General features: G+C 41.7%; 1 protein-coding gene across 1 annotated transcript in view; it reads left to right on the forward strand.

The window, feature by feature from the left end:
* Positions 1 to 23,321, forward strand: part of myo3b (myosin IIIB) — a 62,353-nt gene that overhangs the window by 36,177 nt on the left and 2,855 nt on the right. Inside the window, exons 25-35 of the mRNA XM_069702430.1 lie at positions 492 to 569; positions 1,767 to 1,972; positions 4,229 to 4,340; positions 4,470 to 4,632; positions 5,162 to 5,242; positions 6,656 to 6,752; positions 8,110 to 8,161; positions 9,055 to 9,178; positions 18,548 to 18,648; positions 19,027 to 19,073; positions 19,489 to 19,642. Coding sequence (XP_069558531.1) covers positions 492 to 569; positions 1,767 to 1,972; positions 4,229 to 4,340; positions 4,470 to 4,632; positions 5,162 to 5,242; positions 6,656 to 6,752; positions 8,110 to 8,161; positions 9,055 to 9,178; positions 18,548 to 18,648; positions 19,027 to 19,073; positions 19,489 to 19,621 — 1,194 coding nt within the window. The 3' untranslated portion in view covers positions 19,622 to 19,642. The remainder of the gene's footprint in view (positions 1 to 491; positions 570 to 1,766; positions 1,973 to 4,228; positions 4,341 to 4,469; positions 4,633 to 5,161; positions 5,243 to 6,655; positions 6,753 to 8,109; positions 8,162 to 9,054; positions 9,179 to 18,547; positions 18,649 to 19,026; positions 19,074 to 19,488; positions 19,643 to 23,321) is intronic.

Below are 23,321 nucleotides of genomic sequence, written 5' to 3' on the forward strand. Positions count from 1 at the left end.
GGATGAAATAAAGTCTTAAGATATGCACTTTGCTTCACAGACTTACCATAAAATATCTATTGCGTCATTAATTTTGATGAAGCCATGAACTGCGAAGACCATTAGAAATCTTATATTGTGTCCTCGTTAATCCGCCGTCATCAGGATGACTGTCTGCTCGGTGACGGCTGCTCTCATTACTCACAATGCTCTGCAATTTTCCCATGCCCCACAGCAGTGCAGAATTATTCTCTAGATTGTTAGCTTTAAGTGTTTATGAGGCCGTGTTATACAGACGGCACAGTTAGTACAGCTGTATATTCCTAACCGGCCCATTTAGAGGAAGGAGACCTGCTGTAATATTACCTTTATCTCTTCAGAGCCCACTGACGACGCCATGTTGCCAATAAACAGCATCTCATTTGAATGCGCTGCATCGTGCAGTGATGCTCCCGGGCCGAGTCCGGCCTGCTCTGCAGCGCAGTGTGTTCAGTGTGAGTGTTTGTGTTCAGGTGGACACCATGGAGATGATGCGTCACCCAGAAGAAACCACCAACATGAGGAGACAGACTGTGGCCTCCTATTTCCGCGTAGGTGTTTTTATTTCATGTTGTTAACAACTTGGCAAACATTTTCTCCGGTTAACGAACGCATCGCTTTCTGACATGAAATGAACTGTTCACACTGTTTTGTAGAAAGGCGTGGACGTTCTCTGAACACACGCTCGATGTAAGAACGATTCTTGGGAAGGGTTGTGACTTTTGAGCAGCTTTTTACATTTGGCAGCACACGCAATGAAATTCATGGAATATTTATCTTCTTTGTAGTTCATACAACTTTCATAAACTTCTATCAATAGCACCTGATAACAAGATTTAAAATCGTTCAAGAATTCATGCAGGACCAGAGACAGTTTGAAAGTAACTAAAACTCACAGTGGTGCTCAACCACTGGAAACAACAGAAATCATATTTACCGTGTAAATAATTCCTTTTAGAAATGAATTAATAATAATTCTATTTTATGTCTTTAATATGATAACATGAATAATAAAAACAGCATAATCAAACAATTTTAGATCAATAATTCCTTCAGTATAAAAGCATCATGCTCACTGCTTTTGCTCCTTCTAACAGTAAAAAAAATTTCACTTACTGATCATAAAATGTTGATGAAATCTGGTTTGCTGTGGTTTCTGTATTAATTTACTGTTAATGAAAGTCACCACATTTCCCAATAACTGCATTAGCCGGTGGTCCTCACTGGGCTGGCTGACAAACACAGTGAAGCTTTTACCTGTTAAAGAGCCAGATATTTTTCTCGGGGGTTGGTTGGGAACAAAATGGAGATAAAAGTGAATGAATATTGTCCAAATGAATGTTTATGTTGCTCTGCACTGTATCCACTGGGTGTGTAGAGAACAAGTACAACTTTATAAGAAACATGTAGTGTTTACAAATTGTTCTGCAAGTGACAAAAAGTTAACAAATGATGCAGCATTAATCTGCTTTATTCTTACTTTGATCATTTTTTCAATAATCTCATTATTTATATCTGTTATATAAAAACTCCTTCCGATCCCGTTGGGACTAATTAATACCGTCAGTGATGATTCAGGTTGGGCTCCTTTATCAGACAACCAGGAAAAACTTGGATGCTCTTTGAAGTGCAAATGATAACACTTCAACTTCCACCACCGGACATTAATAATAGGACTTCATGTGATAACTGCTCTCTGGTGTTCTTGTCTCGCCTCTGCCCACCGCTGTCTCACTGTGTCTCTGCAGTACTCCCTGATGGACCTGCTGTCTAAGATGGTGGTGGGCCAGCCACATTTTGTGCGCTGCATCAAACCCAATGATGACAGGCAGGCGCTGCGCTTCTTCAAGGAGAGGGTGATGGTGCAGCTGCGCTACACGGGCATCCTGGAGACGGTGAACATCCGCCGCCAAGGCTACTCCCACCGCATCCTGTTTGAGGAGTTTGTCAACAGGTAAGGGTGGTGTCGAGACAGGCCTCCACTCTGCAGTGTGCTGACACAACCCCAGAGATGGCACAGAACAAGTGAGCCATGCTCCCCATCACACAAAAACACTGGTTCTTTAATTAGATAGTGGTACAAGTTGAGCAGAGCAAGAGGCTGACTAATTGGCAGTCATTAGTGATAGTGCAAGACTAAATCCTACAGCTCTTTTAACTGGGTGGATACTGTCTGTAAAATATGGATAAAATTCAAACAGGGAGGAACTGTGATTATAAAGGGTGATGCATTTTAATAGATTTCTTTTACTATTCATAAAGAGTTTGTTCTTAAACTCAGTGACCTGGAAAAGCTCAAATGCAGCCTCCTTGTCCCATTGGTATTACATTAAACACAATTAATACAAGTTTCATCATTAGGGGGGCTTTACGTAAGGGTGTTGTTTTGGTTTTTTAAAATATGGGACAGGATCTGATATCTGTTACTAAACACTACACTCTCTTGTTCAAATGTCCAACCCCAAATCTAAAAGTATATACCTAAAGAGTCTCAGTCATTTTAAAGAAAAAAAAACACACATATTTAGACAAGTCTGTGGGAAAATCTCAGAAAATGTATGTTTGATCAGTGTTCCTTTGAAAAAATATTCCAGCCACTTCTAATGTGGAGACTTTAAGATGATATGAAATTTAATTAACTCGGGCTTGTGGCCTGTAGGAAGAAAAACTTTGAGATGGCTGGTTAGTTTCACAGCTTAAGGGAAGCTTTAAAAAATATGTGCTTAATTTTGGTGAAACAAAACTTTGAATGACCACATGGTTCTTCCTTGCATGTCCTACTTTTGCTCCCAGTATTAAAGAGTGATTACCAGGAGATCATACATGACCTCGCATGATGGATTTTGTTTTTTTTTGTTGTCTCCGCAGCGCCTGTGCATGAAATGTGGCTGTGTGAACAGGAGACTGTTATTCCATTTTAACCTCACTACTGAATCCATATCATCCCACCTGAGCCAGGCAGAAGTCGTACAGACAGACCCGAATGGCTAAACTGCACCTTTAGTGAAAACTGATTTAAATTTGTGCTCTCATATCAAAGGCTCGTCTGATGTTGCAGTGCTTTGTATTTACCATCAAAGAAATAACAGGTATCAACAGGAATTAGAATGAAAGGCTGTAGACTGAGGCGGGGAGGGGAGTTCAAAGAAGTTTTTCTTCTTGTTGTTCTTCTTCTTTTTGACCAACGCCAGAACACGAGAGATGAACCGGTAGTTCTGGAGCCTTGATGTCCCTGAGCAAACAGTCAGGGCCACTCTGTCCTATGCTGGTATTTTATAAACTATAACAAGGAGATCAGCAGATGGATCCAGACATTGTGAGCAACAAACGGCAGCGAAGCTGATGCGCACTGATAGGCCCGAGCTGATGGCCGTCTTCGGTGGCCGCTGAAATAAGAGACGGTGGTTCATTGAAAAGAGCTCCAACAATGGGCCTCTGTTGAAGACTCATGTCTCAGTCACACTCATTTTTCTGAGCAGCTTATCTTCAAGCCGTGAGGCTCCTAACGATCCCTCGAGTGGTTGTGTGCAATAAGGTGTTAATATCTTTAGTCTGTTCAAGGGTCAACCCGAGACACTGGCTCTGACCTGTCACTGATGCAGCGTTGTCTGCAGATACGTTGGTTGAAATGCGCTGATATGAAATGAGCCCCAAAAATCCAGTGTTGTTCAGGCTGTTCTCTTGAACAAGTAATTGGTGAATTACTTGTCAGTTTCTAAGTAGGAGCAACATGTTTGTACTTGTTAAATAATCCACTGGACTTCTAGAATTAAGAAATCTAAACCAAATATACCCAAATTACTTTTGGATTATTGATTATTGTTCATGATTTTCACTACATTAACACAAAATTAGTTTGTGTTAGATGAGAATATCAGTCCCATTCTCACATTCGTCAGAGCTTCAGTTTCAGTTACATGCTTCATGTACAATGTGATTTATTCTCAAAGTCTGTTTCCATTACATTTTGCTTTTACAGACCATCTCCATTTCTGCTAATCATAAAACATGTGTGCTAAATATCTGGCAACAGTTCTCTTCTATTTTTCTTTTCACCATTTTTTTTTTTTTTTTTACCACAATTTGAAAAAACGTTTAATTTTACTGTATTTTGTTGATTACACGATATCAGCTGCCCACGACCTCTGTTCTTTAAACACTTCAACTACTATAGATTTAATTATTGCTTGTTTTCCTTTTTGTCTCTCAGATATTACTACCTTGCATTTCGGGCTCACCAGATGCCTGAGACCAGCAAAGAGAACGCTGTTGCCATTCTGGAGCGGGCCAAACTCAAGGACTGGGTGCTAGGGAAGACAAAGGTAGCGCGAGCACAGCACTGAAAAGAGGAAGTAACCAAGACATGTGCATATGTAGGGCATCATGAGGTGCATAATGGACCAAAAAAAGCAGGTTTAGGGTGTTCTAAGTAGGATTGAATGTCCTGTCAGGTGTTTCTGAAGTACTACCACGTGGAGCAGCTGAACCTGCTGCTGCGGGAAGTGATTGCTCGGGTGGTGGTGATGCAGGCTTACACTAAAGGCTGGCTGGGGGCCCGACGTTACCGAAAAGAGAAGGAGAAGAGAAGCCGTGGAGCCATCATCATCCAATCAGGTATTTCAGTGGCAATTAAACAGTAAACAAGGAAAGAAATGATTGAAACTTTAGTCGAAACTATACAAATGAAGGATGAGTTCTTTTATCACATGATGATAAAACGGGTGCAAATTTGATGAGAATCTGAGTCGCAGTTTCTTAATGACCTCTAATCTATTATGTGCCTGTGAGTCTTCATAAAAGAGATGAGTTTGATAACCACAGCTTGACCCATGAGGGTTAAGAGCAATGCTTCACAGCACACAATAAGACCTGAGAGTTCAAAGGGATCCGTCCCTCTGCCACCTGCTTTAGCCGTGTTTTGAAGTGGGATCTTGTGTAGTATGTGCAGTCTATTTTGTTTCACAGAGGTAGGTCAGCAATCTCCTGCACACACACACACACACACACACACACACACACACACACACACACACACACACACACACACACACACACACACACACACACACACACACACACACACACACACACACACACACACACACACACACACACACACACTGTCTCTTTTCTCTTTCTCTAGCCTGGAGGGGCTATGTTGCTCGCCAAAACCTCAAGGAAATAAAAAAGGAGCGGGAAGGGGCCGCTCTTCGCATCCAGTCAGGTAAAGAAATGTTTATATTTTCCTCTGAAGTTCATCATATATTCAACTGAGAACTTCTGGGTTTTCTCATGTAGTCCTGTGTCCGGTGGAAATTCGCGCTATTTCATTGCGAACATTTTCAAAAGGAAAAGGGATAAAGGCCCGGAGACCTTACGTCTTTGTGAAACACCTTTTTGATCTCAATGAGTGGCCTACAAAATAGTAATAATTAATTAATAATGCATACAGAAAAGCTTTTGAAAGTTTGGGCAGCATTTGGTCCCCATGTTTCAGAAGAACAGTGCATACTGAGATCCTTTTTTCCTTTCATCTCTTTCCCAGTAAAGGCAAGAGAGGGGCTTATCCCTTCTGTTTCCTCACGACTTCCTCTCTCAAATTCCTGGCCTATTACACAGCTCTCACATACCAGAAACAAGATGCCTTTTTATACTGTCAACCTTTTCATCTGAAATGTAAATTAATTCTTACTCAGTGTGCCTTGACGAAGATCAAAGTGGGCACATTAACCTTCCCGGCCCCCCACCCCCACCACCCCTCCTTGGAGCCTCTCACTGGAGGACAAGGGAGGGTGCCAAAAGGGGCAGGAGAGAGGAGGGCAGGGGGAGGAGATTTGGCATTGTTTCCCCTGGCTCTCCTAAGGGCTGCCCTCATCTGGCACATGAAGCATCTCAGTCGCCTGCGCACCTTGTGTAAATGTCCTCCATTAAACCCTCGTAAATAAAGCTGCAGAATGGGTAAACATGGTTCTGGTGTGAGGGAAGCCTCTCTGTCCCCGCTGTCTTTCTTTTTCTTTTTTGGGAGAAGCGTGTTTGTGTGTGGCCGCCGGGGTTCACAGGGGGGAGAACCTGAACCTGACATAAGTGGGGGCCTCAGCCCCCCCGGCGGAGCACTCCAGCACATTCACATTGTGTGTTCTCTGCAGCTTATAGCCTTTGAGGTGGGCTGCATTTGCATTCTGAAAATAAACAGATGCCTTTCAAATGTATGAGCCTGGTGGCGTCTCAGATCTCAGCGGGGCCTGAGGCACATGCTCACCATCGATCAGATTAGACCATGCAAAATAGAACCATTGCTCAACAATGTACTTGAGCTTTCCTTTCCTGTGCATATAATTTACCAGAAAAACACAAAGCCCGTTGACAGAGTAAGTCAGCGGGCTCGGTTTACCGTCCGTCTGAGTTTAGCACGTCTCAATAATCACACGATGTTTCCCCACTGCTGCACTACACTCCTTATGTGCATGCTCAACTCATTTCACCTCCTCCAGCAAATGCAATACAGAACTGTTTGGTGGTTTTGACGAGTATGTTGTAAATGGTGTTACATTGGATAACTGTCTGATCATCTTGTTTAGACTGATGACAGCGGGAAGAAAAGGCTTTTCCGACCGTCTGACTTTCATATCCTGTGCAGCTTACAGGGGCCATCGGGTGCGTCGGGACCGTGGAACCCAGAGGCACAGATGTCACCCTGAGGCTGGAGGAAAGACCACCAAGGAGGAGCAGACAGGGTGAGCTTTGACATCCTTTGTCCTTCAGGGTCTGCTCTCTCTCATTGATGGCATATTTTCCTGCTGTTTGATTTATTTATACTTTTTTTTTTTTTTGTACTTTCTTTTGTTTCTTGTGGTGCAGACAAAAGTATTAGGATGTGACTGAAAACAGGACCTCCATTAGAAATGCCTTGCAGGTCTCACATACCTGTCAGTCCTCTTTATCCTTGCTGGATGGGCTCCTTTCACCCTATAATGTACTGCTGTTTAACCCAAAGGAGAAAGCTCCTCCTTGTGCACCACTTCTTTCACTTTTATAAACGTAATAAATAACTTTCCACCAAGATAGCACACTTGTCTGACCACAAATAGGGCTGGGCGCTGCGCTGGTCTCCAGATGTACGAGCGGAGGACTTTATGTTTATTCAGCATATGGGCAGGCCAGTCATTAAGAAAGTATGTGCTAAGCAGGAGGGCAGCCACCGACTGAGCAGCGGTACGAGGTGTCGATGGGCTCCATGTTTAGCTTCACTCTGCACCACAGCTCACAAATATCAGATATTACACACCCAAGTATTGTTTTATGATTTTGGATGAGTAGATTTTTACAGTAAGAAAGCAGGAAAATGACTGTAACAATAAACACAGGTGTGTAGAGTTGCGTAGCATCTCGGTGAACTTCTCAAACCATAAATCTCGTTCAAATCTTTGGTGTCTTTTGGTCAACGTTGTGCATTTCTCTCCAGACTCCATCTCCAAAATACTAGATTTACACATCTGAAAATGTTATGCTGGTTGTATACTCAAACTGAGCAGTGCCTCATCGGGGATTTTTCTCTCCATGTTTACAATCATATTCCTTGGTGAGAAAAACTTCAAACCTCCACTTAACAATTCTGTTTAATCAGTGTTGGAATCTCTCCACATATATTTATTTTGACATGATCTGGCCCATTTTTCCTCCTGTAAGATCTATGTTCTCACCTACATGCTGTTCTTATCCCTTTTGATATCCCTCCTCTCTGCCACGCATCAATTCTGTGTTTGCATCCAAACAGCAGAGCCTCCAGTTGCATCACTACGTCCAAACTGGATGAGATCTTGTTTTTCTAGGCTGGAAGCATGACTGCGACTGGCATGCAGCATTGTGTGTGCACATGTTGTCTTTTTGGTGTTTGTTTTTTAAATAATGCAACGTGGGTGATCATGCACAGAAACATATTGCTGTCTTCTGCTCTGCAAATTCCACAATCATGATGTTTTAACTATTGAACAAATAGAAAAAAATACAGATCGTGCAGATTGCTGTTTAATATGAAGATTGATTGTGCAGTTTTATGATGATCGTTTTCACAAAGGCTTCTTACTTTCACAGCTATAACCCAAAGAGCAAAGAGGCACATGCAGATTACATACATAAAGGAAATGTAAGTAACAGAATATCAATGAGCATTTTCTTGTGCCTTACTTTAGCCGTGTATGTGAAATGCTGCTCCTCCACAAAGCAGCTTTAACCCAGATTATTCTTTGGGAATTTTTTGAGTCCTTGAGACAAAAGAGTTCTCTTGCTCCAACCTCCATCTCAGTGGAGAAGACAGGGTGGTACAGGAACGAGAGAATCAAAAGGCTGGAAATTCACGGCTGAGAATAAATGCTCGCTCTTCCCTGAGGTGATTTGTCTTTGCGCTCCTCTTTCTACAGATGTTAGACCCCTTTTTTAGTAAAGACCTGAGGTTCTTTGGTAGCACTTTGATATCCTGCTCGGATTCAATATGTGAAATAGAAGAGCCACTCCGTGACTTGGAGCACATCACAGTCTTTGAAGTCTGATCCAATTTTTGCTGCTCACCATTTGATGTTGAAAGGATGAAATGAGGAAAATGTACAGTTTTTGCCAGTAACTCTGCTGAGCATATGTAAGATTAAAAAAGCAAAATCCTTTGGAGGATGTACTTAGAAATGTTAAGCAGATTAATACTTTCCTATAGCTCTTTTATTCAAAGATAAAATTAAATATGAGAGGAAGTCTGTATGTGGTGTTTTTTACCCTCACAATTAAGTCAGTGTGGTGCTGTTTGCTGGGAGGTAGGGCTAGTAAAGGGGGATATGCAATTGCATTAGCATTTGATTAACATTGCAAAGCACATTAATGGGTTTGAGTTATATGAGTGCCAAAATGTAAATTGTAAATAAATGAATACAACATCTACATTACTAAATTGAAAAAACACATTACAGGGCTTGCTTTAACGTGTATCTATTCATCCTGTGCTTTCATTGACATTGCTCTTCTGGGTGTGTTTACGCCTCCTCTTTCAAGGTTGGCCCTGACAGCCGAGACAGACAAGTGAAAGACATCAAGAGAGACAAAGGCAGAGCAGAAGACAGTGTAACGAAGCCTTGCAGGGAGACAGCTAGACTGCGAGACATGCAGTGTAAACAAGGTAAGCCCGAGCACAGAGCTGGCGGTTGCAGGTAATTACACAAAGAGACAGCAGAAATCCCGCTTTAATGGATAAAGTGCCATTTTTAATACGGGACCCCTTTCAACCTTTCATCCCAGCCAATCCTCTGCTGCCATTCTTTGTTGACAGCAAAAGAGAGAGGCATTATGGGTGATCATTTCTGTGGTATTTTAATAACCCGGGTCAGCTCATCGTAAAACGTCTCATGGCAAGTGGGGGGGCTTTCAAAGTGGCATGAGCACTTCAAAGCGTTCATTCTCCCGCATGGCAGGCCCTTCACTAAGGATCTCATCAGTGACTCTAATAGACCTGCACAGTAACGGTGACAAGAAAATACACAAACCCTGATTTGTTGAACATATGTTTGGTTTGCTTTTTGCCCTAGGCGATGAATTACATTAATTCCTGCTGCCTGGAAGGCTGAGTGGGTGGCTGTGCAGGGGGCCTCCGATTACGGCCGTCGCCCAGCCCACCACTAGGGTAGCCTTGGTAATGGGGCCTGGCCCTTCATTAATGTTATTAGAGGGGTATGAGGTAAGAGACGGAGGTGGAATAGCGTTTAGCGGTGCGGCTGAGAGATTACGGGGATTAGACATGATAATGTAACATAGACGGGGCTCTCCAGCGGGCCCGGGATTAGTGTCAGCACGCCACAGCAGGTCTGGGTTAGATAGCGGCTAATTCGGTAATGCTGCATACAGGTGACCCCCGCTCCCAGGCATCACGGCTGCTGAAGGGAGGCAGTGTTTGATGAGTTTATAATGTCAGGGTGATTATGGAGGGAAGCATTGCAGCGAATGGTGGAGCGACGCCATCTTTCTCAAATGTGCGTTTCGTCCTGCATCACTGGAGCCCCCACTCAGTCGACACAAAGTTTTAAATAACTTTCTTCCTTTTGTTCTTTCGTTGCCGTTTGAAACCGAAGATGAGGGTGTAAGATGCTTTGTTTCATTTTTAAAAATCACATTTCTTTGCACTTAGTTTATCATTTGTTCAATCCATAAACACATTTCATTGTTATATAGCATCAGAAATCTATTTCTATTGATGCCTTTGAACCATGAACCAGCACAGTGCTTCTCTTTGTACCGTGTCATCTAATGCTCTCAATCCCAACTGTTTTGGCTTGTGACTCCTTCAAATCATATCCACTTGAATATCCTATTTATAGCCTTATTGTGGACACGAGTTACGAGCTGTTCTCTGACACAGATTGTTTAGTTTAAGGGACTTTTAGAGACATAAGGTGAAACTATTCTGTTTTTTAAAGATGACATGAAAAACAGACAAATCTATCAAATCAAAAAAAGTTAAAGGAAATAAACATAATTTAATAAACAATGTTTTTATCATCTTTTTAATCGGTGCATTTATTATCCTGTGATTATAATTATTAACAATTTACATCCTGAAATAATGTCAATCTAGAATTAAAGAAAATTTCAATCTGTCTCCAAAAGAAATTGACTTGTTTCAATAATTTATTCTTGAAATGTGTCCCTTTGTAAACAAGAAAAACAAAAGCAGGTTGCCGCCCTGGAATGAAGAAATATCACAATTCATCTTCCAGATACTGATGGAGAATTTTTTTTTTTGCTCTTTTGACCCCTCGGGTTTATGTCGGAGACCCCTTGGCGGGTCCAGATCCTCAGGTTGGGAACCTCTACGCTAACACAGCCTTGTTATAGTGTCATTGGCATCAGTAATTTCACCAAGTATAACCTTATTAGACTGCTTTTTCTTATTCAGTAAACTGAAAGGTCTCTCCAGTCTCCACTGACTAAATTAGCCTTGAGCACATGAAAAACATTTCATACCTGACAGCTTAGTTCTATTTAAATTTCCTGACCAAAACAACAACAAAAAAAGCCTTCACTAACTCTTTAGATATTTTGTGTGGAGATTTTCAGGTATTCATCGTCGCTCCTTTTCCTGCCTCCTTTATGTTCCAAGGTCTGCTTGTGGCTCCGACATCTTTCAGGAAACTCCATTTGAATATGTTGAGGGAGGCCACGGTGGCTCAGGCACCCAGGGCACACTTTGATCCCCGCAGATCTGAGGGGGCTTTTTTTTTTTTTCATCCCGAGGTTGAGCGAGTCGTGGAAGCCTTGCCCTGCCAGATGTTTGGAGACCAGGCTCCTTCCTGTGTCTCATCCTGCTGTCGCCTCTGGTGATCGCGTCGGTTCTCTCAGGCTGAAGCTCAACCTGGAGTGTTTCAGGACACTAGTGGAGAAAAAGAGAAAATTAGCTGTGGAAATTGAATTACTCCACCCCTCCAGACACTCGCACACACTCTGCACCCTGCTCCCATTAAGGCCCAAACAGCAGGGTGCGACCTGGAACCTCTCAAGGTGTCCGACGGACGTTGGGTCTTTTCTACATGATTTAACAAAGCCTGTTGTGAAGTGAAATGCTTTTTTCAAATATGAAACAAAGCAGTCCGGTTAGAGAAAGGATTTAAATAGATGTGTTTCACTGAATATCTGACACCAGCCAAGGCGGCCGTCTTCACTCTTGAGCCAAATACCCACGGTGTTGTATTTTATGGTTTATGGTGGGAAGAGCGCATTTAAGCACTTTGTACTTCAGGCGCTCTCGGTTGTCTGCAACACCAACCTTTGATTCTCCATGTTTTGTCAGTGGAAAAGTTCCTCGTGCACAGTGTATTCATGTAAGCCGCACATTCAAGTCGATGGCACCTCTCGTCACCTGTCTGCCGAGCCTGAATATTAATACAACATGTTTGGAAATGAGTCACTGAGACGTGTGCAGAAAGAAAGCCTTTGCTAGCAAGTAGCAGATATGATCAGAGCGCTGCTTATGCTCCTCAGCGTGGTAAACAGGATGGTGCCGAGGATCAGTCAGAGCTGACTTTATGGTTTATGAAAGCTGAGCTACTTATGTTAACAGGCTTTTTGAAGATTATAGTTGTGGTAAACATACATGTCAAGAGAGAGACAGCGATAAAGTGGAGCCACAACACACAGCCCAATTACCTCTGTGCCTTAGAAGATAGTTAACCTGGTGGTTTGAAAGGATGAAATGATGAGAAGAAAGAGGAAAATAGCTCAAATAGTGTGGTCTCAGTGGTTATAGTTATGTCCCCTCAGTGCATAACATGGTACAGTCAATAAGAATTGATTTTGTTTGTCGCTCCGAGCTCTTTCTGTGCTTTATAGCTGCAGCTGGAAGAGCTCAATGGGAATGTGTGCACAGTTTTTACCCACACTGAGGTCATCCCACCCTCAAGTACATCTCACTTTCCTCTCCTCTCGCTCCCTCCTTCTGCTCTTAAACATCTTCCCACTTGTCCTCCCACAAGGTTCGCAGCCACCAGGTGCTGCTCCACAACCCTCCTCCACAAACCTCCTTCACCACCTCCACCACCAAAGCAGCAGCATCAACATACATCTGCCAGACAAATGATCCACCCTCTCCATGTTCTCCAGACAAATACACTCCCTCCCTCTCGCTGTCTCTCAGCCTTTTGATTTATCAGTCTGTCTCCACATATCGCCGCGTCTCAACCGGATGCCTTCAGTTTTAGGCAAATTACAGGCTCGACGTAGCGGCAGCAGAGATTTGGAAGGGATAGGAAAGACTCAACTTAACGGAAGGAGTTGCCTCTGTCTGACGCTACCTACGTAATCCTCTTAATGTCAGTGGGAGTAGTTAACAGGATGTACTTCCAAACTACTCATCATCACAATTCCAACAGAATAATCTCTTCAGACATAAAATCAAGGTGGAAAATTATACTTGGAGTTCTCTGTAATTTTGCACATGTAGATTGAGTCACTTTAACAAAGTTTTTTCAAACAAAAAACCTTATTAGTTTTTTATTGTTGTTGATGAAAAGTTTAATATAACTAATCATATTTTATTGAATAAAATTACTTTGGATTCAAGTGATCAGGAGAGAAAAAAATATTTTCAACTTGCTTTTCTTGTCATTCACGTTTCCCTCCTCACTACTTACTGTTTACTTGCCCTGCCAGGTCACAGTTAGAAATTACATCTATTAAGACTGTTAAGAAAAAAGATTGACTTCCACAAAGTTCAGAGATTTCACCTCCATTTCTTCAGGAGTCAAACTTCCAAATTTGCTGTCAGCGGAGATGATTGATTTCAGTGTGAAAAATTGCTTTTAAGTAACAACATCCTCTGCTTGCATTAGTGAAAACAGATGCAGGAACTTCCCCTTTTTTCAACATTATCTGCAGGACTTGATGAGTTTGTCTTCTAATTTAAAGCACATGAGTCCAAAATGATGAATTCGGTAATAAATCTTAGGCTCCCTAAAAAGTTCTGGAAATCGTCTTCAACTGAAGATATCTGTTTAGGGTCTTTGTTTGCCGCTGAGGAATAATGTCTGTGTGTGTGTGTGTGTGTGTGTGTGTGTGTGTGTGTGTGTGTGTGTGTGTGTGTGTGTGTGTGTGTGTGTGTGTGTGTGTGCGTGGGCGTGTGCACACATGTTTGTGTGCATGTGTGGGTTTATGTGTGTGTGAAGAGGCAGTTGTGAGGTAGAGAGGGGTCTGGGTTGCACATGCCTCATTTAGACATCAAAGGCCCCTGCTGATGATTTTTCCTTATAATCCATGCCTTTTGGTGCCTCTGCTCCCTCCATCTGAATAAACAAAGCCCAAGTGGTTCTCTGTGGTCTGGGAAAAGTCAGGTGATTGCGGCGCGTGATTTGGGAATTAAATCGATACATCTCTAATTTATTCCACTAAAAATCCCTTTTAGCAGCTCTTTTATGTTGTTTCTGAGGAGCATTCTGGTTTTCAAGGGATTTCAAAGTGGTATTTAGAGCTGTAATACGACTCATCTGCTACTCTTTGAAAATGAAAGAAGCACCTATCTCAAAAAAGAATTCCTGCCCGTTTTATCTCGAGAAGCAAACATGTACAATATGTAAGTCTCTCACCGAGAGCAGCAAACTCTGCTTGGCTCTCTTTTGATAGGGAGAAATCAATATTGTGTGAAATGCACTGCCTCTGTATTCCCAGTTGACCAATATTCCTCCCCACCCCAAACAGCAGAGATATCCCACCATCATTTAGCAAACCCCCGGTGCGAGCCACTGTCTGACCCCTTCCCAGCTCTAGCTGCCCATGTCCAAGCTGCCAGAAGCCAGTTTGGCAGCCTCCCTGCTTGTAATATATCTGTAGGAGCAGCATTCCTCTGGGGCTGGCCTGGATCAAATGACAGTGATTTCCCAAACAGAGGCACAGAGATGGGAGGCCTGACCCATCCTCTGATCTTCTACACGCTCTAATCGCTGCAGGTCAGAATGGATAAATTCTGAGACTGAACCTCTCACCAGATCTGTAGTGGTAAATTCACCACCTTAGAAAGTTTAGGCAAACATCATGTCTGGGTGCATTCACTGTTGTGGCAGTGATTCACTTGTTTCAGCTTTCCTCTGTTCCCGACTGCTCCTCCGGGATGAAGCCAATTCCTGTTTGGGCCGCCAAAACAATCCATGAAGTGTTTCGCTGCCCTCTCTGTGTGCCTGTTATTCGGGGTGAACATGATAGCGGGCTGCAGGCGGTCCCGTCCCACTCAATAACTGCAGGGCAGAATTTATTTCCTGGTGCATCTCCGGTGCTCCGTAACAACTGCTTGTTGTCTTCAGTTTGAGCAGCTGCATGAGTGTGCCAGAGGATCACCGCTACCTGTCAATGTGGATTGTAACATCGTGTTTCTAGAGTGTTGTTTTGTCACCACTTTCCTACCGTCTGCTAGATGAATAGGTTTATGGCATCTCGTAGGCCAAGTGTCCTGTCTCGTAATATTCGTGAAAGTGAAAACTAATTCCCTGCCCCATGTTTCAGATCCGTTCCCAAACTGAACGGTTCTTCCTCGGGCCATGTTACTCCCTTTGACGAAGTTTCATGAAAATCAGACCCCTAGTTTTTCATTAATCTTGCTGACAAACGAACAAACTCTTATTAACTCTGAGTTAATAATCACTAAATTGAAAGTGCAGCGAGAACATAATGGGAATGACATTTTCAGGTATTTAGTATGAAACCAATTAATATTTTACCTGATGATTACGCTAGCTGAAAAATGAAGGGCTCACCCTTCATCTTGACCTGAACATGATTCTCTGAAGGCAGTGCTGCTCTTCTTCTTCTTCTTCTTCTTCTTCTTCTTCTTCTTCTTCTTCTTCTTCTTCTTCTTCTTCTTCTTCTTCTTCTTCTTCTTCTTCTTCTTCTTCTTCCGTAAAGCCATTTTAAACTGATGTGTGCAGAGAGCCTGTTAATCTGGCAGCAGCTGAGATTTATTTTTGCTGTTTGGCCAACTCTTAGAATGAATGTTAATTAGCTGCAGCTGAGTAAACTTACTGGCGACAGTTGTCATTAGAGCTGGTCATTGGGTTTAAATTGAACTTGCTGCACGTTTTAAAGACATTAGTTAAGATTAAGATTGTAACATTAAATCTATAAATCGTCAGGCATCTCCCGTCTGAAGCACAGAAGGACTCAGATATTGCCATGCTTGCATCCAATGCAGGTAAGAGTCGGTGCATTTTTTTTTTTTCTAATATTTGTAGACTTGCTGGTACCTAAAAGAAACAACACAAACACAAACACACTGTGCAGTCTATTGTACGAAATGATTTCATTTTGAATTTCTGTTCAAGGATGTTGGGATTCATTATTTGTGATTGAGTGCTTTGATGCAATTTCAGGGGAATAAAACATTTGTTTATCAAAACCGTTTCTGCATCATTAGCAGAACAATGTCCTACATACAGACGTTGTTTAACTAAGATGTAAGGTGCAACCATTTTATTTGTGATGATTTGTTTTCTCTTCGTGACAGCATGTCATGTAGATGCAGGAGCTCTTTCAGGTTTCAAAATCTAAGCACCCACATAATGTACAATTAATGTCAATGCACGATTTTAACCCAAGTGATTACGATGCAACTAAAACAAGATCATTTTCAGAGGAAATACAATTTTTTTTCCCCTCAGTACAGAAGATTTCTGCAAATATCCTTAAATACTCAGAGGTACTAAGGATTCACACAGTGGACAGTTGGCACCTCTGAGGCATAGGAAGATAAGATTCACGGTAAAAGTTCACTAATATCTCAGAACTGACAGGAACTTTCCGGGAATTTACAAAGTGTGACTTTAGTAAACCGGTGCTGGTTTGAATAACATCAAGAAAACCGAGAAAAGATTGAAGGGGTGGCGGGAGACCCTGCTCTTTGATGTGGAGGATTGAGATGTGATGAGGTCTGTTCAAAGTGAGTACAAAGTAGTGTTCAGATGGAAAAAGCAAATGCAGCTTTAGTCAAGGTAGAGAAGCAGAGGTAGCAAGAGATGATGAAGAAATGTCCTGTCTCACCTGAAATGCGGGCAAAGAAGATGAAACGTTATCAGACATTAAATATAGATGCTTCCTTGTTGAGGTGTCTGAGGTTTAAAACACACTTTTGTAACCTATGAATTTTGAAAGCCGGGGTGAGCGGCGGTGGAAGAACGTAGTAAGCCCTCATAATTGTCTTGTGTTTGAATAACCACGTTATCACACAGCTCATTATCTTTGGTAAGTCGTCAATAAGCTTTCACTTTCTGTGGTGCGATGAATAATTCATTCTTCGGCACACACTGTTTTCAACAATCAGGAAAAACAAGCCGACACTGCCAAAGATTCAGTCATCAGCTGGAGGAGAAGCAGAAGAAGTGGAGAAGTCTTCCTGGAAAATCTGAACGTACAAACGACGTTTCGCTGTTTAACAGAACGTTTGTTTGTTTCGCTGGTTTGAGTCGGAAGTGTGTAAATCTGCGTGGCGTCCCGTAGAGTCGGTCAGGCTCTTGTTCAAGTGTGCGTGGTGGAAATGGGTTTTTGGTTTCCCAGTAAAGTGGACGTCTCTTCACTTTAAAGGGACAGTCCGGTAAAAACAGCACAGATTAACTTCCATTCACTTCCATCAGCTAAAGGTCTGAGAAGCAGGCTAATGCTGATGCTTTATGGAAACTGGCATTTTTAAAGGAGCACTTTGACATTTTTGGAAAATGATACACTTTCTTTGTGAGATTTTAGGGAGAACATTTATAACGCGTTCATGTCTGCATGCTAAAGCTAACCTGCCGCTTGTTAGCCCAGTTTGTTAATTTGTTAGCTTCAGAGGCTTTGGACAAAACCAGGCCAGCTGTTTCCCTTTCAGTTATCTTTATAATAAACAACAACAACAACAACAACAAAAAAGAAGCTATTTTTTAACAGAGTTGGGCTGAATTTGACTCTGTAGAGAATGTATACCTCTGTCATTACTACGGTGACATTTTTCAGTTGCAGACATTAGAAATGTCCGCTTTACCCTGATCATGTGTAACAGCAAATAATGAACATCACACCAAGAATGTGTGACGCCGTACTGTCCTCATGTAATCCAGAAAACAAAACTTCATCTTCTGAAAGACAACGACGAAACAAGGCTCATTTAAACAAGCCTCCACTGACTACTGCTGCATTTACAAGATACCATCCAGCAATGTGTGACTCACTGAGATAAACGTTAAATGCATTAAAATAAATAACTTTCTTCATCACAAACTAAATATATTAAGATGTCTCATCTAATAAAGACAGTTATTGAAATTCTCTCAGGGCTTTAGACCCCAAATATTCAATTTCCATGTTACAATCACACAACGGACAGCGTGCTGAAAATCAATGAGATTATCTGCACTTTTTAATATTGACCCACTTTTTGTGTCATCAGTGCAGAATAAGATTATCCAGGACTGTCAGCAAACGATAGTCGCATCTTTCGTCACATTAATGTGAGTCCGTGGTGTCTGTGAAACAAGGAAGTGACAAAAAAAACAGTCATTTTCCGGGTCGAGTTGCTGTGTATTGTAACTTCTGTGACTGTGTTGGTTCTCAGTTGTGACGAATGTGAAGTTAAAAATCAGATCTGATAATTATCTTTCTGTCTCTTAGGTTTGTCTGACTGGTTGTAGAAACATGATTAGTCCCGACTGCACCGTTTCACCTCGTGTCTGCTTCCATCCCGGCAGTTTGTCCAATTTAAACGCCGACTGCTGTGCACCTGTGAGGGGAGATATAATTCGACGTGGTGTATATGTTTGGATTTATGTAATATTAAGCTGTTATTGAGTCATCTCATCGGTGGAATTACATAATCTCACTTAAGTACATTTAGAAAGTTTCTGTGACTTCTCTGTCACACAAGGTTGCAGATTTCAAACGTCGAGGGCAGAATCTGTTTACTGCTGCTGTCGTCATCGTCAGTATCGTGTTGGTGCTTGTTGTTGTTTTGCCCGCTTGGATCACTGCCCTCGTTTTTCCTCTGTTGCAGGTCCAGTGATGAAGCTGCAGCAGAGAACTCCTCGCCGGCGGGGCCAGCAGCCCAAGCTGCTCAACAGCCCTGAAGACAGCCTGTACTACAACCAGCTAAATGTGAGTTCAAAGTGCCGATAAAGGCCTTTGTCTGACTTTGGTTCCACATGATAATACAATTAAACCTACCTGTGCCAGACCCTGGAGCCCCACCCCCACGCTTCTCTGCCTCTTGTCTTGAACATGTGCTTATGCTCTTTATCTGTTGCTTTCATGTCAGGATGTCTGCCTTCACGGTGAATAATTGATGTGGTTTATCAAAGCTGAGCAAGATGCATGCTTCATCAGACTCACTTGAGCCCTTTGATCAGAAAAAAATTATGCTGTGACTTCTGATATTATCAGCATCTGCTCGCATTCAACACAAAATCACTTTGAATTAAAAATTAATGACTCTCTGCTCATCTTTTGACTGTGTGCTCTTGGCCCTTTCCTCAGAGAACTCTGGATTACCAGGGGAGCAAGAGGAAGCCGAGAAAACTTGGGTAAATAACTGCTTTCCTACTTACAGCAACTCTAAACAGAGCAGGCCCTTTGTGGAATAGGAGAATCCAGAAATGGAGTTGTTTTCTTATAATGTAAATGGAGAGCTGAAAATAACAGGCTTTTTATGAAGAGATGCTCTACGTCACTGGAGGAGGAGGAGGAGGGGGGGGGTTACATACGAGGCCTTTGTCAGCATGCTAATTTTAATTGTTGAAGGTCGGACTTGTATTTGTGCTATAAATGACATCCTGCTTTAGATGAGTATGGTAAAAAATAAAAAATAAACGCCTCATCGCTGCATTTGCAAATATTGTTTTTAATCTAAACGTCTGGCTGTTCCCATCATGAGAACTGTGTCACTGTTCGGTATCACAGGAACTTCTCACTACTTTCTTGTCTTCTCTCACATCACAGTCAAGTCAAAGTGCTGGATGGAGAAGATGAGTACTACAAATTACTGTCAACTGTGGAGTCAATCCCCGAGGAAGAGTACGCGACCGCCCCCTCTCCCACCCTTTCTACCGGGCCTCTCGTCAGTCAGAGCTGAGCCTTACATCCATGTCAGCCGGTAAGACAGACGCATCAGACACGTTAGACAGACACTCCAAAGAACATCCTCCGTGTTGGATGTGCTTTGGAGTGTGGAGCAAGTAGCAGTGGTGCAGAATAAGCGACCCTCATCTTTTAATGCAAAGTCTTCAGAAAATGTTTACAGGAACAATATACTTATCATCAGTAACCGTTTTAAAATGGTTTTCTGTCAATATTGTACCATTTTTCTCTTTTTTTTTTTAATTGTTTAATAATAGTTAGATATGCCGGATTTTGCAAGAGGAGTTGCTTCTCACTTTGTAGTATTATTTTGGTGTTTGTCGCTTTTTATATAGAGGCTGAAATCCTGCACTAAATGTGCAGCTATTATTTAGCTGACAAACTGGTACAGATGCTGCATCCATAAATTAATTAATGACAATAGACATAACAGAAAGAACGCACCATCATGTGGTGTATTGGGAGAGGCGAGCTCATTAATTAAAACATTTTTGCTAAGTCACAATAAAAACACAGCATTCACTTAAATCTGTAATAATGTGTGAGATGTTTAAACTCCACGGAGATGCAATTAATGATCCTTCTCATCGTCTGTTAACTGTTTTATTGATTGATTCTTCAGTCTGACATGTTAAAAATAATGCCAAATATGAAATGAAACTGTCTGATCTACATTCAAAAGAAAAATTCAATATGCAATGATATCAACTGAAGAAAAGTGCTGTTGTTTTAAAGCTTTAACCAGCACGTTTCATGCTTTAACTTGATAAATGATTTTCTCATTGAAATTTTCTTTGACTTATTTCTGTTGTTTTTCTTTAATGGACTGATTGAGTCATCACTTCAGCACTGCTCCACATTTACAATAAGGAGAGCCTCATTCTGCAGGCAGCGTGCTTCCACACTCGGTGGTGTTAACCTGACGTAGGAACATCTCCCTATTTTCGAGCATTATGTCTGTTGTCTACGACGGATCCAGAGACAAATCCTTGTGAAACCCAGAACTCTTTCGATGAGTTCTCCCTCAGCGAGTTGCCTGTAGTTAGAGGGGCTTTGTGCTGTCTGAGCGCTGGAATCACCACATATAGCTTCACAGAGGCAGAGCTAGACCTCACTTTGAATTTCACCCTAAATACAGGAATTTTCTTTTAAGATGTGAAGTGTCGGAAATGCAGGGCTGGCGAGTTGATTTGTGGAGCTTTTTTTTTTTTTCATTTCAATTTGCATATCATTTACTGCATCTCCCTTTGTTGACACCCGAGGGCCTGAGAAGAGATTTTGATCTTAATAGGAAGAGTAGGGTGGTACGACTGAGGATCTCATCCTCCTTATACTCAGCGGGGAAAACATTAGAGCTCTGCCTTGATAGCGAGACCGGCTTCACTTAGGTTCAGATTCACAGGAATCCTGGTGGGTTTGAAGAGGCCCAAAGTGTTCATCAAATCCAAGTGCTCAGTGCTGTGAGGGTCAGACTCAGGTTGAAACACTGAGGACTGACTCATCACCCAAACACCACTGGTTATATGTTTTATTTCTCCCTTTTCATCAGGTGATCTGTAAGGTCTGATGACTTTGAATATTGTTAAATCTTGTTCCAGTGAAATTTAAAATGGTTTTGACTCCATGGGTTTTGTCACTTGACAGCTCTGTGGTTTTAACCCTGTAATTTTCTAACCATAACTGTGCCATTTGTTATTTTTGAACAGCCACAGGGCTTGTAGAGCTAATGTGGTTACTTTGGATAGTTTGAAAAGTTACACATCTCGTCACACATCTCCTTGAAGTCAAACCAACTCTACACGTTAGAAAAAGTATTCAGGTCATTTACCAAATTAAAAGAGATACCACAAAGTAAACGTACTGCATCACATGGAAGAGTCCTACATTATAAAGTACTAGCAGGAATTTGTACTCAAAATACAGATTTTGAAACCGAATATGGCACCAGTCATTTTATATTATTTGATTATTATTCATGTGTAAGTATTATTTAAAGGTGCTGTTGATTGAGCTGAAGGTATTTTCATTTTTATAGATTGTTGGCAGTTCATCTATAACAAAGCATTTTATTTTAAAAGATCGTTATCAGTTTTGTTTCTATTAACTGCATCTTGTAAATAAATATAGTGGAGTAAAAGGCACATGGACAACTAAAATGATAAAATAATGTATAATTAAACTTAATCAATCAAGAAAATACTGGTCTTTTCAGTTCATCGTCATATTTAAGTCTCCAGAAATTCAAAGAGTAAAAGCCCAGACCACTGGCAGTGTTATAATGTGGTGTCACAGTTAGTTCAGAAGCATTTCACCTCCGGTCGTAGCCACAGATCCTGCAATAATTAAAATCCTCGTTGTGCATTACTCCCTTGCTGGGATCGTTGGTTCCTCTGAAGAGCAGTCTGAAATAGGTCACCCCAGCACCCTGTAGTGCATCTTAAAAGTACACTGAATCAATTAAGTGTGATCATGCTCCCTTGATTATTTTGGCCCTGTTTTACCACAGAGAGGAATTTCAAATAGGCTCTCTAGTTTGAATAACAAGGTTGGACTGTGGTGACAAATGGTGCCAGAGTGGGTGTTTCTTCCCCTGTTTTTCTCTGCCAAATTAACTCCCTGGCTGATTGCCTGCTTTAGCATATGAGAGGAGGTGAGCAGAGGTGTGTACCTAATTGCCTTGGATAGCTGATTATGCGTTGCAAAAGGCAAATGTTATGAAATCCTGCCGTCATTTAAAGGAGAGATGCTCTGACCTCATGAACCGAAGCGTCTGTTTGCTTGGACTCCTCGCTGAGGGACAGACGCAGTGTCAAGTCAGAGTTGGAGTCCCGACACCTGTGTTTTCTTTTATACGTTTTTTTGTAAATCCAGCTCCTTCTTGTTTTCCCTCATTAAATCTGACAACATCTGGAGTGCGGGAGAGGATTCCTTTAATGTGGCTAACGTTACTGCTCGTGTTATTCTTGCCATTTTAGCTATTTGCTTCATGCACTGCACTTTCATTAAAGCTCCATCCAAGGCAGCCCCAAACGCTGTTATCCAAAGTTTTAAATCACCTCTATGAAAATCGTTCGAGCTGCAGCCTTAACAAATGATGAAAAGCTTTTATTTTCTAAAGAAGCATACTTACCTTTTCACCTAATAGTGATGTCTCACTTCAAAGAGAGAGCACGATTAGGCCAACATTGTCCTGTTTCTATATCCTTTGAGTTCAAAGGGAGAGTTTCAATGCAGCATTTCATGTGCAGCTTTTTCAAATACTGTTTTAATGCAGTTTACGTGTTTTTGATACCCAGATGTGTCAGATTTTTAGCACAGGAAAATATATAATATGATATTATGATTGCATGCCATAGTTTGTTTGTGTAAGTAAAGAATTAATGCCATGTCTGGTTTCATATTGTTTTTTTGTCTTGACAAACTTCAATTACAGGAGATGAGCAAACACCTAAAATAGCTACAAACTCAGCATTGTGATGCAGTTTGCTGGCTAATGATTGAAGAGAACGGCATGATTGTCAACCCGACGTATGTCGAGGGCTCCGAGAAACATTCCCTAAAGACGGCATTAGTAAAGAAACTGGTTGAGCTGGGCAGAGAATAGGAGGCGTAGAGGAAGAATGAGATAAAAGAGTCTGTTGAGTACATACATCAAAGCTCTCTTAATGACAAGGGATGCCATTAGGGTTACAGTG

Source organism: Brachyistius frenatus, unplaced genomic scaffold (genome assembly GCF_029030835.1).
Source record: "Brachyistius frenatus isolate BFR_SWC_R1_liver_20210118 unplaced genomic scaffold, ASM2903083v1 Contig_42, whole genome shotgun sequence".
In the NCBI taxonomy this organism is placed as follows: domain Eukaryota; kingdom Metazoa; phylum Chordata; class Actinopteri; family Embiotocidae; genus Brachyistius; species Brachyistius frenatus.